The sequence below is a fragment of the Trichomycterus rosablanca genome, chromosome 16 (genome assembly GCF_030014385.1).
Source record: "Trichomycterus rosablanca isolate fTriRos1 chromosome 16, fTriRos1.hap1, whole genome shotgun sequence".
Lineage (NCBI taxonomy): Eukaryota > Metazoa > Chordata > Actinopteri > Siluriformes > Trichomycteridae > Trichomycterus > Trichomycterus rosablanca.
In genome coordinates, this window is record NC_086003.1 from 7,403,093 (window position 1) to 7,417,741 (window position 14,649).

The 14,649-nt window shown below is 44.1% G+C and overlaps 1 protein-coding gene across 1 annotated transcript in view; it reads right to left on the minus strand.

Annotated features, from left to right (window-relative positions):
• The window catches only part of camsap1a (calmodulin regulated spectrin-associated protein 1a), a 33,652-nt gene that overhangs the window by 18,172 nt on the left and 831 nt on the right, over positions 1–14,649 (minus strand). Inside the window, exons 2-4 of the mRNA XM_063011179.1 lie at positions 6,638–6,900; positions 4,236–4,403; positions 2,128–2,208 (exon numbers count right to left, since the gene is read on the minus strand). Of these exons, the coding sequence (XP_062867249.1) occupies positions 2,128–2,208; positions 4,236–4,403; positions 6,638–6,900 (512 nt within the window). The remainder of the gene's footprint in view (positions 1–2,127; positions 2,209–4,235; positions 4,404–6,637; positions 6,901–14,649) is intronic.

The following is a 14,649-nucleotide window of genomic DNA, read 5'->3' on the forward strand; positions in this document are numbered from 1 at the left end:
ATTGTCCCAGACATCAAATAGTGTTAAAAATGATGACTGGCCTTGCAAGAATATATTTTAGATATATTAATTGCAACGCATAAAATAATTAATATAATTAAAATAATTAATATGTATGTTTATGAGCAAAACAAAGAACAACCTTTACAAGATAGCAATGCCACTGCATAATGCAATGTGGTATAAAAGGACTACACACACCCAGTAACAACATGAATGAATAAATGAAAGCATGAATGAATATTTACCACACGAGCAAATTCCACTGGCTCCACCATGCAATAAGCCAATGCATGCATGAAGTCAGGCTATATGATAGTGAGACGAAAAAACAGTTGAAATAAAAAGATGTAGACAAATACACATGCATACATAGACAAAAAAAAATAGGTAAAGGTAATGCATGTGGTAGTATGAGATGTTTGAAATGGGGTCTGGACCAATGACTACAGAGTTACAGATCAGGTGGTAGAAAGGATGCAGCATAGCACTTACAGGCACAAGCTTCCAGTACCATTTGGAGGGAGACTATCCAAAAGGAAGTTGAGGGGAAAAAGACAGGAGGAAAAGCAAAGATGCCAAAGGTGAGAGACTAGAAGTCAAGCAGACACAGTACAGGTTTAAGGAATGCTTGTAAACAATGCTGTTCTAAATAGTTAATAAGTGCCATAGTTTCTTACATTTACTTTGACTTCAAAGTCAACTTTAATTCAGTTATTAATAAACATCCATTCCTGCAATTCAGGCCTGCAACACATTCCTAAAAAAGTTGGGACAGTAAAGCATTTACCATTTTGTAACGTTCTTTACACGTTCTCTATTGGGAACAGGTCAGGACTGCAGACAGGCCAGTCCAGTACCCGTACCCTCTTCTTCCACAGCCGTGCCTTTGTGATGTGTGCAGCATGTGGTTTTGCATCGTTTTGTTGAAAAATGCTGGACGTCCCTGGAAAAGACGACGTCTTGATGGCAGCACATGTTGCTCAGTGTACTTTTCTGCATTAATGCTGCCATCACAGAAGTGTAAACGACTTTTGCCAAGGGCACTGACACCGCCCCATACCATGACAGACCCTGGCTTTTGGACTTGTTCCTGATAACAGTCTGGATAGTCCTTTTTGTCTTTGGTCCGAAGCAAACCTGGAATGCTGATTCATCTGACCACAATACACGTTTCCACTGTGTGATGGTCCATGCTAGATGCCTCCGAGCCCAGAGAAGTCGACGCCGCTTCTGGACATGGTTAAAATAAGGCTTCTTGGTTGCACAGTAAAGTTTTAAGTGGCATTTGTGCATGTAACTCTGTATTGTAGTGCTTGACAAAGGTTTGCCAAAGTAATCCCTCACCCATGTGGTTATATCAGCTATTGTTGAGTGGCGGTTCTTGATGCAGTGCCGTCTGAGGGATCGAAGATCACAAGCGTTCAGCTTAAGCTTGCATCCTTGGCCTGAACGCACTGAAATTCCTCCTGATTCCTTGAATGGTTTAATGATATTATGCACTGTAGGGGGAGAAATGTGCAAATCCCTTCTAATCTTTCTTTGTTGACAAACTGGAGATCCTCTGATCATCTTTGCTCATCAGAGACTCAGCCTTTCCTGGATGCTGCTTTTGTACCAAACCATGATGACAATCACCTGTTTGGAATCACATCATTAGTTAGCCTTAAATTGCCCCCATCCCAACTTTTTTTGGAATGTGTTGCAGGTCTGAAATGCAGGAATGGATGTTTATTAACAAATCAGATGAAATCAATCAAATAAAAGTCAAAGTAAATGTAAGGAACACTGCATTTTTATCTTATTTGCATTTTCCGTACAGTCCCAACTTTTTCTGATTTGGGGTTGTAGATCTACGGTTATTGAGTGTTAGCACAAGATTTAAGAAGTTGAAATTGTCATTGGTTGACAATACCTAATGACAATTCTAGATGTGCATAACAAGTTAACTCGATCCTAATAGTCTACACAGTAGTTTTGGTATGTTCTACACTCACCAGAAAACTGTCTAGTTTGTCCATATGAATACACCAGACCTAAAAAAAAGTAGGGCGGACACTGCAGGCCTGCATGCTAATATGGACCTCTACAGTTGGGAGAATAATCCCTCTGATTTGTTAGCTATACCTTTTGATGACATGGTGAGTCCATCAGTTGTTGTTTTAGCTTGAGTTCTTTTTCACAGATCTCCCTGGTTCTTGAAATAACCTACCACACACACACACACACACACACACACACACACACACACACACACACACACACACACACAGAGATAAAAAAATTCAGAGTTTACAGCTTAATGCATATCCAATTGCAATCCAGCACACAGAAAGACCATTCAGTAAATGTAAATATATTTAAATCATCACCTTTCCTATTAATTACAGTTTGTAATGGTTGGGGAACTGTGGACACTAATTGCTGCAGTTTGGAAAGTTTGTGACCACCTTCCTAATATTGTCTTGGCCCCCCTTTTGCTGCCAAAACAGCCCTGACCCGTTGAGGCCTGGCCTTCACTAGACCCCTGAAGGTGTGCTGTGGTATCTGGCACCATGATGTTAGCAGCAGATCCTTTAACTCCTGCAAGTTGTGAGCTGGGGCCTCCACGGATCGGACTTGTTTGTCCAGCACATCCCACAGATGCTCGATTGGATTAAGATCTGGGGAATTTGGAGGCCAAGTCAACACCTCAAACTCGTTCTTGTGCTCTTCAAACCGTTCCTGAAGCGTTTTTTGCTTTGTGGCAGGGCGCATTATCCTGCTGAAAGAGGCCACAGTTATCAGGGAATACTGTTCCCATGTCAAAGTAACATCCATATGGATGGCAGGACACAAGGTTTCCCAGCAGAACATTGCCCAAAGCATCACACTGCCTCCGCCGGCTTGCCTTCTTTCCATAGTGCATCCTGGTGCCATGTGATTCTGACACTGTGTATTCTGACATCTTTTTATCAGAACCAGCATTAACTTCTTCAGCAATCTGAGCTACAGTAGCTCGTCTGTTGGATCGGACCACACGGGCCAGCCTTCGCTCCCCACGTGCATCAATGAGCCCTGGCCGCCCATGACACCACTGTTCCTTCCTTGGACCACTTTTGATAGATACTGACCACTGCAGACCAGGAACCCCACAATAGCTGCAGTTTTGGAGATGCTCTGACCCAGTCGTCTAGCCATCACAATTTGGCCCTGGTCAAACTGGCTCAAATCCTCACGCTTGCCCATATAGGATAAAATGTTCACTTGTTGCCTAATATATCCCACCCACTAACAGGTGCCGTGATGAAGAGACAATCAGTGTTATTCACTTCACCTGTCAGTGGTCATAATGTTATGCCTGGAATTAATTAACAGGCAGGCCGGTCAAGCACACACACTCTGGGTCTACAAAGCCATGCTTTTAAAGAGCACGAAAAAGGAGAACTGGTGTTGGCGGTGGCTCGGTGGGTAGCACTGTCGCCTCACAAGAAGATCAAGAAGATCCTGGGTTCGATCCCCAGGCGGGGCAGTCCGGGTCCTTTCTGTGTGGAGTTTGCATGTTCTCCTCGTATCTGCGTGGGTTTCCTCCGGGAGCTCCGGTTTCCACCCACAGTCCAAAAACATGCAGTCAGGTGAATTGGAGACACTGAATTGCTCTATAGGTGAATGGGTGTGTAAGTTTGTGTGTGTGTGTGTGTGTGTGTGTGTGTGTGCCCTGCGATGGACTGGTGCCCCGTCCAGGATGTTACTGTGTGCCTTGCGCCCATTGAAAAGCACCCGCCTTCCCCCCGACCATAATTGGATAAGCAGTTAAGAAAGTGAGTGAGTGAGCTTTAACCTGATCAGGGTCACGGTGGGCCCAGCTCCACCAGGATAAACTACCCTGAACAGAGCACCAATCCATCCAGGGCTTTGGGCAGCTGTTTCAGATGTTTGGTTTATTTGGTAATAAACCTAATTTGCAATGGAACTGTAGCCAAGTATGTATGTGTAGAAGCCCGACCGGCTGATAGCACCACAGAAATCTCGGAAAGCTGTTCCACAGAAGCAAAGGCTGTTATAGCTGCAAATGGGCAAATTCAAACCCATAGTTTTGGAATGAAATATCCAAGCTCCTGTCAGCTGTCCACATATTTTTGCCCATATAATTTGTGTACCATTACTGTGACAATTCAACTTTTGGTACCCACCCACGCCTAATAGTACACAACTCACACACACACACTGATATACAGACTCTGGGATTTGCTGACCTTGTTGATCCAGAAGAGCATGGCCTCCTCCATGTGCAGGGGAACCTGGAGTTCTTTGGTGGAGCTGTAGGATGAGAAGCGCTTGATGCTCGACATCACCCGCTCTACATTCACCATCTCCATCGTACATGCCATCATCAGAGCATCGATCAGCGGGATATGAGAGCTCTGTCCGCACACACAAAGCAAATGCAGTTTTAATGAGAAAGAGCAGACTGAAGACTAAAGGTTACAACAAACAGCTCATTTTTACAGTCATAAAAGTCTATTTTGTGCAGCCATACAGCTTAAGTGCCTAATTTTGCACTTTGTAATGCACCAGATGTTTTTAATGGACAACAGTTCTGGACTGCAGGCAGGCCAGTCTAGCAGCCCCACTCTCTGATCACACAGCCATGCTCTTCCAACAAGTTGTTGCATGCTGTTGTCATTTTAAAATACACCGATCAGGTATTACATTGGAATGACCTCCTTGTTTCTACACTCACTGTCCATTTTATCAGCTCCACTTACCATATAGAAGCACTTTGTAGTTCTACAATTACTGACTGTAGTCCATCTGTTCTCTACATACTTTTTTAGCCTGCTTTCACCCTGTTCTTGTGCTGGTATGAGTGGATCAGACACAGTAGCGCTGATGGAGTTTTTAAACACCTCACTGTCACTGCTGGACTGAGAATAGTCCCCCAACCAAAAAGATCCAGCCAACAGCACCCCGAGGGCAGAGTCCTGTGACCACTGATGAAGGCAGCAATAGATGAGCGATTGTCTCTGACTTTACATCTACAAGGTGGACCAACTTGGTAGGAGTGTCTAACAGAGTGGACAGTGAGTGGACACGGTATTTAAAAACTCCAGCAGCGCTGCTGTGTCTGATCCACTCATACCAGCACAACACACACTAACACACCACCACCATGTCAGTGTCACTGCAGTGCTGAGAATCATCCACCACCTAAATAATACCTGCTCTGTGGTGGTCCTGTGGGGGTCCTGACCATTGAAGAACAGCATGGAAGGGGGCTAACAAAGCATGCAGAGAAACAGATGGACTACAGTCAGTAATTGTAGAACTGCATAGTGCTTCTATATGGTAAGTGGAGCTGATAAAATGGACTTAATGGTTTTAATGTTATGGCTGATCAGTGTATAATAAAATAGCATAATCCCCCTCTCGCAATCTGTCCAATTTGGAGTGTTTTAGCAAGGAAGACTGGGAAAGGACTGCCAAGTCAATTTTTTTTAGTAAATGTCTTGAAGCTGGGCGGCACGGTAGCTCAGTGAGTAGCACTGTCGCCTCACAGCAGGAAGGTCCTGGGCAGAGTTTGCATGTTCTCCCCGTGTCTGTGTGGGTTTCCTCCGGTAGCTCCGGTTTCCTTCCACGGTACTAATGTTTTCTATCGGGGGTGTCTAAACACTCGATTTATGTTGCATTTCATTTTCATCAACTGCTTTATTAGGGTCAGGGTCACAGCAGATCTGGTTTCACCTGGAAACAATGAGCGCAAAGTAGGAATATCATTGATAGTGTGGCAATCCATTCTAAAGATCAACCACCCATCCTCACATAGCCAATCATAGCTGCGTAGATGACCAGCCAGAAGATAACACAGCTGAGATTTGAACACCGACCAGGCATAACATCATGACCACTGACAGGTGAAGTGAATAACACTGATTATCTCTTCATCACGGCACCTGTTAGTGGGTGGGATCTATTAGGCAATGGGTGAACATTTTATCCTCAGTGTTGATGTTAGAAGCAGGAAAAATAGGCATAAGGATTTGAGCGAGTTTGAGTGATGGCTAGACGACTGGGTCAGAGCATCTCCAAAACTGCAGCTCTGCAGTGGTCAGTATCTATCAAAAGTGGCCCAAGGAAGGAACAGTGGTAAACCGGCGACAGGGTCATGAGCGGCCAAGGGTCATTGATGCACGTGAAGAGATCCAACAGACTGCTGAAGAAGTTAATGCTGGTTCCGATAGAAAGGTGTCAGAATACACAGTGCATCACAGGTTGTTGCGTATGGGGCAGTAAAAGGGGGACCAACACAGTATTAGGAAGGTAGTCATAATGTTATGCCTGATCGGTGTAAATACATACGTTTTTCTTTATAAACTATGAGGTCACAAGTATGTAATTCCATTGTAAGGTGCAACACCTGAACTCAACTATTAGTAGCGGCGTCCACGTATAGTGTCATTAAGCAGCGTCGATTATGCAGCCCTGAAGCGGATTACACAGAAGCACACAGATACCCACCGGCCTCCGAGCAGATGGTCACCCAACGGCTGGAATTCCCTCTCCCACTGACACACCGCTACTACAAACCCCAGTCATTATGCATGGATCCATTTGAGTCTTTGCTTAACAGGTCAAAGATCAGCAGCCTATCACTCACCATCCTGATGGGGGTGGAGGCCAGGTCGTGGTGCGTGACGGGAGTCCCGTCGGGCTCGAGGACGTCGATGGACTGGCGGGCGAGCACCTGCAGGACGGAGAGGTGCGTGTGGCGCGTGGCCGACTGCTCGCCCAGCGAGAGGAACATGCACACGCGTGAGTACAGCTCAACCGACAGCAGCAGCTCCAGCACGGGAGGCTTGATGTGCTCGACGCCATACTGGTCTACGTAGAAGGGATCTCTGAGGTCATCGGGGACGCAATCTGGAAATCAAGCAGAGCAGAAGAAAACAGAAAAATGACTAAGCATTTATTCTGGTCAGTGTTGTGGTGGGTCCAGTTACACCAGACAACGCAAGGTAGAAATACTGCAGGTATTGCACATCACCAAGCTAATACCATCTCATAGAGGCGGCAGTAACCTTGTGGTGGCAGTATTATGCTACAGGAATGCTTTTCAGCTGCCAGGATATGGGGACTGGTAAGACTTCCTCATCACTGCTGCGGCCTCATTACGGCCCTTTGCTGGCTGCTCAATGACGCCTGCACAGACAGGGGATAATGGAGATCAGTGCTTGACTCTCTGTACCCTGTGTGAACCCGTGACGTTGCTGGTAAAAAAGAAGCGGTTGGCAACTGCACACTAAGGGAAGGGGGTGAGTGTTAGGTACAGCCCTCCTTGGCCAGGGTAGGAGTGCAGCAGTGAAAGAGAGATACAAGCGAGTAATTGGATATCACTAGAAAGAATTAATAGGTGCTAAGAAATGAAAACAAGCTTGTCCTGACTGGCAGCCAAATGTATCTGGCAGACCAGTGAGAGAGATGGTTGGCAACACTACCATTCGATGATACCTGCAATATGGTCTACCACTGCTGTTTTAAAGAGCAACACCACTGCAATTGTAACAAACATAAACAGTGTCTTTATACCCTCTAATGCAGGCGTGAAAAGTAAACTGGTAGGCCAGTTCGGCTCACTTAACACAGATTTCAGCCAGCCCTATAACTAACACCCACTTTCACCCACTTATTTACCTGGTAGCAAAGAATGTATCTAAAACTCATGAATTAAATAATTAAGCAGGGTGTCCACATATTCACTCACCCATCCAAATCATTGAATTCAGGTGTTCCAATCACTTCCATGGCCACAGGTGTATAAAACCAAGCACCTAGGCATGCAGACTGCTTCTACAAACATTAGTGAAAGAATGGGTCGCTCTCAGGATCTCAGTGAATTCCAGCGTGGTACCGTGATAGGATGCCACCTGTGCAACAAGTCCAGTCGTAAAATTTCCTCACTACTAAATATTCCACAGTCAACTGTCAGTGCTATTATAACAGCAACTCAGCCATGAAGTGTTAGGTCACGTAAAATGACAGAGCGGGTCAGCGGATGCTGAGGCGCATAGTGCGCAGAGGTCGGCAACTTTCTGCAGAGTCAATCGCTACAGACCTCCAAACTTCATGTGGCCTTCAGATTAGCTCGAGAACAGTGTGTAGAGAGCTTCATGGAATGGGTTTCCATGGCCGAGCAACTGCATCCGAGCCTTACATCACCAAGCGCAATGCAAAAGCGTCAGATGCAGTGGTGTAAAGCACGCCGCCACTGGACTCTAGAGCGGTGGAGACGTGTTCTCTGGAGTGACGAATCACGCTTCTCTGTCTGGAAATCCGATGGACGAGTCTGGGTTTGGTGGTTGCCAGGAGAACGGTACTTGTCTGACTGCATTGTACCAGTGTAAAGTTTGGTGGAGGGGGGATTGTGGTGTGGGGTTGTTTTTCAGGAGTTGGGCTCGGCCCCTTAGTTCCAGTAAAAGTAACTCTTAATGCTTCCTGTTCCAACATGACAGTGCACAAAGCAAGGTCCATAAACACACTCCTAAACCTTGTGGAAAGCCTTCCCAGAAGAGTTGAAGCTGTTATAGCTGCAGAGGGTGGGCCGACATCATATTAAACCCTATGGATTAAGAATGGGAGTCACTCAAGTTCATATGCGTGTGAAGGCAGACGAGCGAATACTTTTGGCAATATAGTGTACTTTTTCCTACCCAGTTTAGATCTTGCCAGTTCCCACTCACTAAGGTATCCCCATTACACAACATCTACAGAACAAGTACATCCAAACATAAAAGGGGTGGTGGCAGCCTCATTCTCATATCTACCCCCCAACGCACACACTAATTATAAATTCTTGTGGCCAACACATGCTTTCTCCAAGACATCTTAAACCAATCCAGATCAGATCTGAAAAGAAAATCTTATCTGGTTCTACACATAAGCTTGCAGATTTAACACACTGGCTGGCATCGCACAATAGAAAGGGGAGACGGATATGCCATTCCTCCCACCCTTACAGCAGGTGCAATTGGGCCTCAGCTCCCAGGCACAAAGGGTTTGTGGTATAGTAGGGGGCTCAAATTTGAGGCCTCTGGATGATGTTGAGGTCACACACAACCAAGATTGTTTAATGTAACTATGCTCTCTAAGACTTCTGGCAATGATTGGCTGTGGCATCCCAACAATATTGCCTCATCATTCAGTGCATGACAGAATATTGAATATATTTCACTTCATACGCACAGTTGAATGTACCGTCTCTCCTCTTAATAAATAATGCCGTATGGTCAGAAATAGGTCAGAGAGAGGCCACACACACTGAAACACACCTTGGACTCATATTGACCAACCACTCCCTTTAGCCAGACAAAAGCCATAATACAGTATTAAGGCAACTTGCAAATGACTGGTTTGCCCCCACAAAGCCACTGATTTTAAACTGGCAAAGTGCTGAGACATGATGCAGCACTACAATGGAAAGTACATGCTGCTTAGTCAAGTTAGCAAAATGACAATTATTTATCTGCTATAAAGGGCAAAATTCAAAGCCGAGATTGTAAAGCAGTGCCAAACAACAAAGATTGTATATAAATTAATCATGACACAGTAAAGTTGATATTATACACGTTATTAAATATGAGAAAACTTCACCACCAGTGGCCAATTGGGCGCTCAACTGATATAATTTGGTCGTTTCGGAGAAAGAGTGGGCTGGACAACTGACATAATTTGGGCGTCTGAGAAAAGGAAGGCTGAGTCAAATTTACTACTGCAACAATGACTGAGTATATGATTGAGTGGTGGAGGAATTCAAAAAGAAAAGCATGATCCTCCACTCATTTTGAAGACTCTTTTTTTATATACTGTATATATTTTTTTTTTTCTTTATGCATTTTCTTCCCTTTTTCTCCCTTTAAGCGCGTCCGATTGCCTGATTGCATCCTGCTTCCTCTCCACCAATGCCGAGTCCGAGTCAAGTCACGAGTCTTTAGACTGGAGTCCGAGTCAAGTCACGAGTCTTTAGGTTGGAGTCCGAGTCAAGTCACATGTCTTTAGACTGGAGTCCGAGTCAAGTCACGAGTCTTTAGGCTAGAGTCTGAGTCAAGTCACGAGTCTTTAGGCTAGAGTCCGAGTCAAGTCACGAGTCTTTAGGCTGGAGTCCGAGTCAAGTCACGAGTCTTTAGGCTAGAGTCCGAGTCAAGTCACGAGTCTTTAGGCTAGAGTCCGAGTCAAGTCACGAGTCTTTAGGCTGGAGTCCGAGTCAAGTCACGAGTCTTTAGGCTAGAGTCCGAGTCAAGTCACGAGTCTTTAGGCTAGAGTCCGAGTCAAGTCACGAGTCAATATAATATACACAAAACATATACTGGAAATGTAGCGTAGAAATAAACAAATAATACGTAAGTTCAGATAAAAAACAACAGATTAGTGACTGTATTTTGCCGTTTTACTTAAGCTTTACCTAGACTTTACTTTCCTAGGTACCAGTTAAAAGCTTAAACTGATAAATCATAACCACTGCTTACCTTAGCTTATTTTGTTCCAGATGCTATTACATTTATAAGCGTGTGTCCCATTAGGAATACAATCCGTTATTTTGTAAATGTGCTTATAATGAAAAACCTCCAAACTTTTCCCGGTTGTGAAGTAAAACACAAACTCGTTAGAAAGCCAATCAAGCGTTTCATTAACATCATCTGTGTGACGCAAACTGAATAAATGCAAATAACATAAATAGCATTTCTTACTAAAAATTACAATCAGAAGGCCTGATTGGTTCAGAAAGCTTCTTTCAACCATCAGCGCCAATTCTGTAGGAGCGTTCCATTCACCCCAGTTGTTCCTGTGGAGTGCACTACGTAGGGTATTCCACCATTTAAGTGAGATTCCAATCCAAAGGTAATGAAAATGTTCAAATGTAAGTATATATATATTGTCACACATAACTAATGTTAACACATGCTGACAATAGGGACTCATTTTTTGGCGAGTCATGAGTCGAGTCCGAGTCGAGTCTGAAGTCGCTGTGTGTGAGAAATCCCCCCACCCCCACCCTTTCACTCATAGAGAAGTATTTTTGTCCCATGGATTAGTGATGTCACCATGATGCTGTTACTTCTGTAAACAAATTAGGCTCAAGTCCTTCTACTGTAAATATATTACTAACTGTCCCTGAAAACACCTAAAGAACAAAACGTATGGGTAAGGTTTTTGAGCTGCAAATCCCAGCTCTGCCATGCAGCCACTGTTGGACCGTGAGCAAGGCCCTTAACCCTCTGAAAAATCACACTAACCTTATTCTGATGATTTGTACTGAATGGTGTCAGGCAGGTTTATGTAGTCTGGACAGTAGCTGCTGATACTAAGTCTCAAACAGCTTCCAAGTGTTGATCAGTAAGGGTGGACCGATATTTAGACGTAATTATTTTTATGTAGAAAAAGGCTGATCCAAAAATGCTCTCAAATATGTGGCACATTTTCTTATGTTTGGATATTTTTCCTCAACCAGCAAGTTCCAAAATTGTCCAGCAGACGCCCTTAACGTCATATGAATGTCAGATTGTCGGGTTAAAATTTCTGTATGCAACATGACATCTGATTTTTCTCCATCAGCTTCTTCCATGTATGAATTAAACAGTCCTCTTTGCAGTGTTCTTGCCTGGATCGAACCGTTTTTTGTTTCTTTGTTCTTGGTTGCGCTCTCATCTTCACAAACGTTGTAGGTTACAAAAGAAAAAAAGAAAAAATGGTGCAAACTGGCGCAAACTGGCTACTGATGAATGAAAACGTTGTAGATTTGCAGTGCTTTAGGTGGGCTGAGGTGTAGCTATGTAGGTGTAATGAACCACAAATTAAAGAAACAGTGGCCACTTTTCATGTCAATCACGTTAAACTGTTTGAATGAGATGTGGTCTAACAGTGTGCACTGTGTGATCGACTGGTAGATCGCAATTGACGTATTGGGCACTCCTCCAAATTTAGATGTTGTGTCTGATTGCGAAACGTTGCTTTATTTACATTAAATAATTTGGGGTAGGATGAGTAATACTGTATTGGGGAAGGTGTAGCCTGGACTAGTACTGGACTAGTAATCCCAAGGTCGCTGGTTCAAGCCCCACCCTTGCCAGGTTGCCACTGTTGGGCCCTTGAGAAAGGCTTTATACCCTCAATTGATTAGACACTCTACCATCACAGTGCTGTACATATCTCAAATCTGGGAACTCCACCAATAAAGTCCAGCGTTTAGTAGAAAGCTCTCCCAGTGTAAATGCCAGTATCAATGATCTGAAAAAGTCAGAACTAACCACAAGGGCTGTCTTACAATCTTGGAATTTTGTCCCCACGTGCCATACACACACATCAGAAGGATAGAAATAGTGCTGGACAATAATTCGATATCGATATACAGTGTATCACAAAAGTGAGTACACCCCTCACATTTCTGCAAATATTTTATTATATCTTTTCATGGGACAACACTATAGACATGAAACTTGGATATAACTTAGAGTAGTCAGTGTACAACTTGTATAGCAGTGTAGATTTACTGTCTTCTTAAAATAACTCAACACACAGCCATTAATGTCTAAATGGCTGGCAACATAAGTGAGTACACCCCACAGTGAACATGTCCAAATTGTGCCCAAAGTGTCAATATTTTGTGTGACCACCATTATTATCCAGCACTGCCTTAACCCTCCTGGGCATGGAATTCACCAGAGCTGCACAGGTTGCTACTGGAATCCTCTTCCACTCCTCCATGATGACATCACGGAGCTGGTGGATGTTAGACACCTTGAACTCCTCCACCTTCCACTTGAGGATGTGCCACAGGTGCTCAATTGGGTTTAGTCCATCACCTTTACCTTCAGCTTCCTCAGCAAGGCAGTTGTCATCTTGGAGGTTGTGTTTGGGGTCGTTATCCTGTTGGAAAACTGCCATGAGGCCCAGTTTTCGAAGGGAGGGGATCATGCTCTGTTTCAGAATGTCACAGTACATGTTGGAATTCATGTTTCCCTCAATGAACTGCAGCTCCCCAGTGCCAGCAACACTCATGCAGCCCAAGACCATGATGCTACCACCACCATGCTTGACTGTAGGCAAGATACAGTTGTCTTGGTACTTCTCACCAGGGCGCCGCCACACATGCTGGACACCATCTGAGCCAAACAAGTTTATCTTGGTCTCATCAGACCACAGGGCATTCCAGTAATCCATGTTCTTGGACTGCTTGTCTTCAGCAAACCGTTTGCTGGCTTTCTTGTGCGTCAGCTTCCTTCTGGGATGACGACCATGCAGACCGAGTTGATGCAGTGTGCGGCGTATGGTCTGAGCACTGACAGGCTGACCTCCCACGTCTTCAACCTCTGCAGCAATGCTGGCAGCACTCATGTGTCTATTTTTTAAGGCCAACCTCTGTATTGACGCCGAACACGTGGACTCGACTTCTTTGGTCGACCCTGGCGAAGCCTGTTCCGAGTGGAACCTGTCCTGGAAAACCGCTGTATGACCTTGGCCACCATGCTGTAGCTCAGTTTCAGGGTGTTAGCAATCTTCTTATAGCCCAGGCCATCTTTGTGGAGAGCAACAATTCTATTTCTCACATCCTCAGAGAGTTCTTTGCCATGAGGTGCCATGTTGAATATCCAGTGGCCAGTATGAGAGAATTGTACCCAAAACACCAAATTTAACAGCCCTGCTCCCCATTTAAACCTGGGACCTTGACACATGACACCAGGGAGGGACAACGACACATTTGGGCACAATTTGGACATGTTCACTGTGGGGTGTACTCACTTATGTTGCCAGCTATTTAGACATTAATGGCTGTGTGTTGAGTTATTTTCAGAAGACAGTAAATCTACACTGCTATACAAGCTGTACACTGACTACTCTAAGTTATATCCAAGTTTCATGTCTATAGTGTTGTCCCATGAAAAGATATAATGAAATATGTGCAGAAATGTGAGGGGTGTACTCACTTTTGTGATACACTGTATATCGCGATAGAAAATGTTTCAATAACGGTGATATTTTTAAACAAACTCGATCAATATGCTTACGTAAAGGCGTGATGACGTGCGCCACAGGCACGAAGCCAGTGCTCAGCGTTAGCGCTCTGATTACTCTACCTACAACACAGTGGATATCAGCGGCAACATGAGTTCAATAGCTGTGAGTGAACGAGCATCCACAGTTTAAAAAGAAGCAGACGAAATAGTTGATGAGAGGAAAGACTAGACTCTTTTTTTCTGTATTCTTCAAGCGCAACAACTGATATAGTAAATTCTGCAGCAACTCAAGCACTTTTTTATATAATTTATCCTGGTTGAGCACTTTTGTTTGAAAATGTTTACATACAAATAATAATCAGTCCATGTTGTGGATTAAAGTAAGTTAAGACCAGAGGTAGAAAGTAATGAATTACACTTACTCACGTTACTGTAACCTAGTCGTTTTTTGTGCCCTTGTACATTTTAAAGTAGATTTTACAGCCTGTAATTTTACTTTTACTTAAGTATGTTTTGTATTAAGAATTGTAATTCGCTACATTTTAAATAAGATCCGTTACTGAGTAAAATAATAAATGCTAAAGAAATCACGGCTGGGAAACTGCTGCAGTGAATTCTGGGATGGGGAGTCGGATCTTTTGTCTCGGTTCCGTTTAGAGCCGTA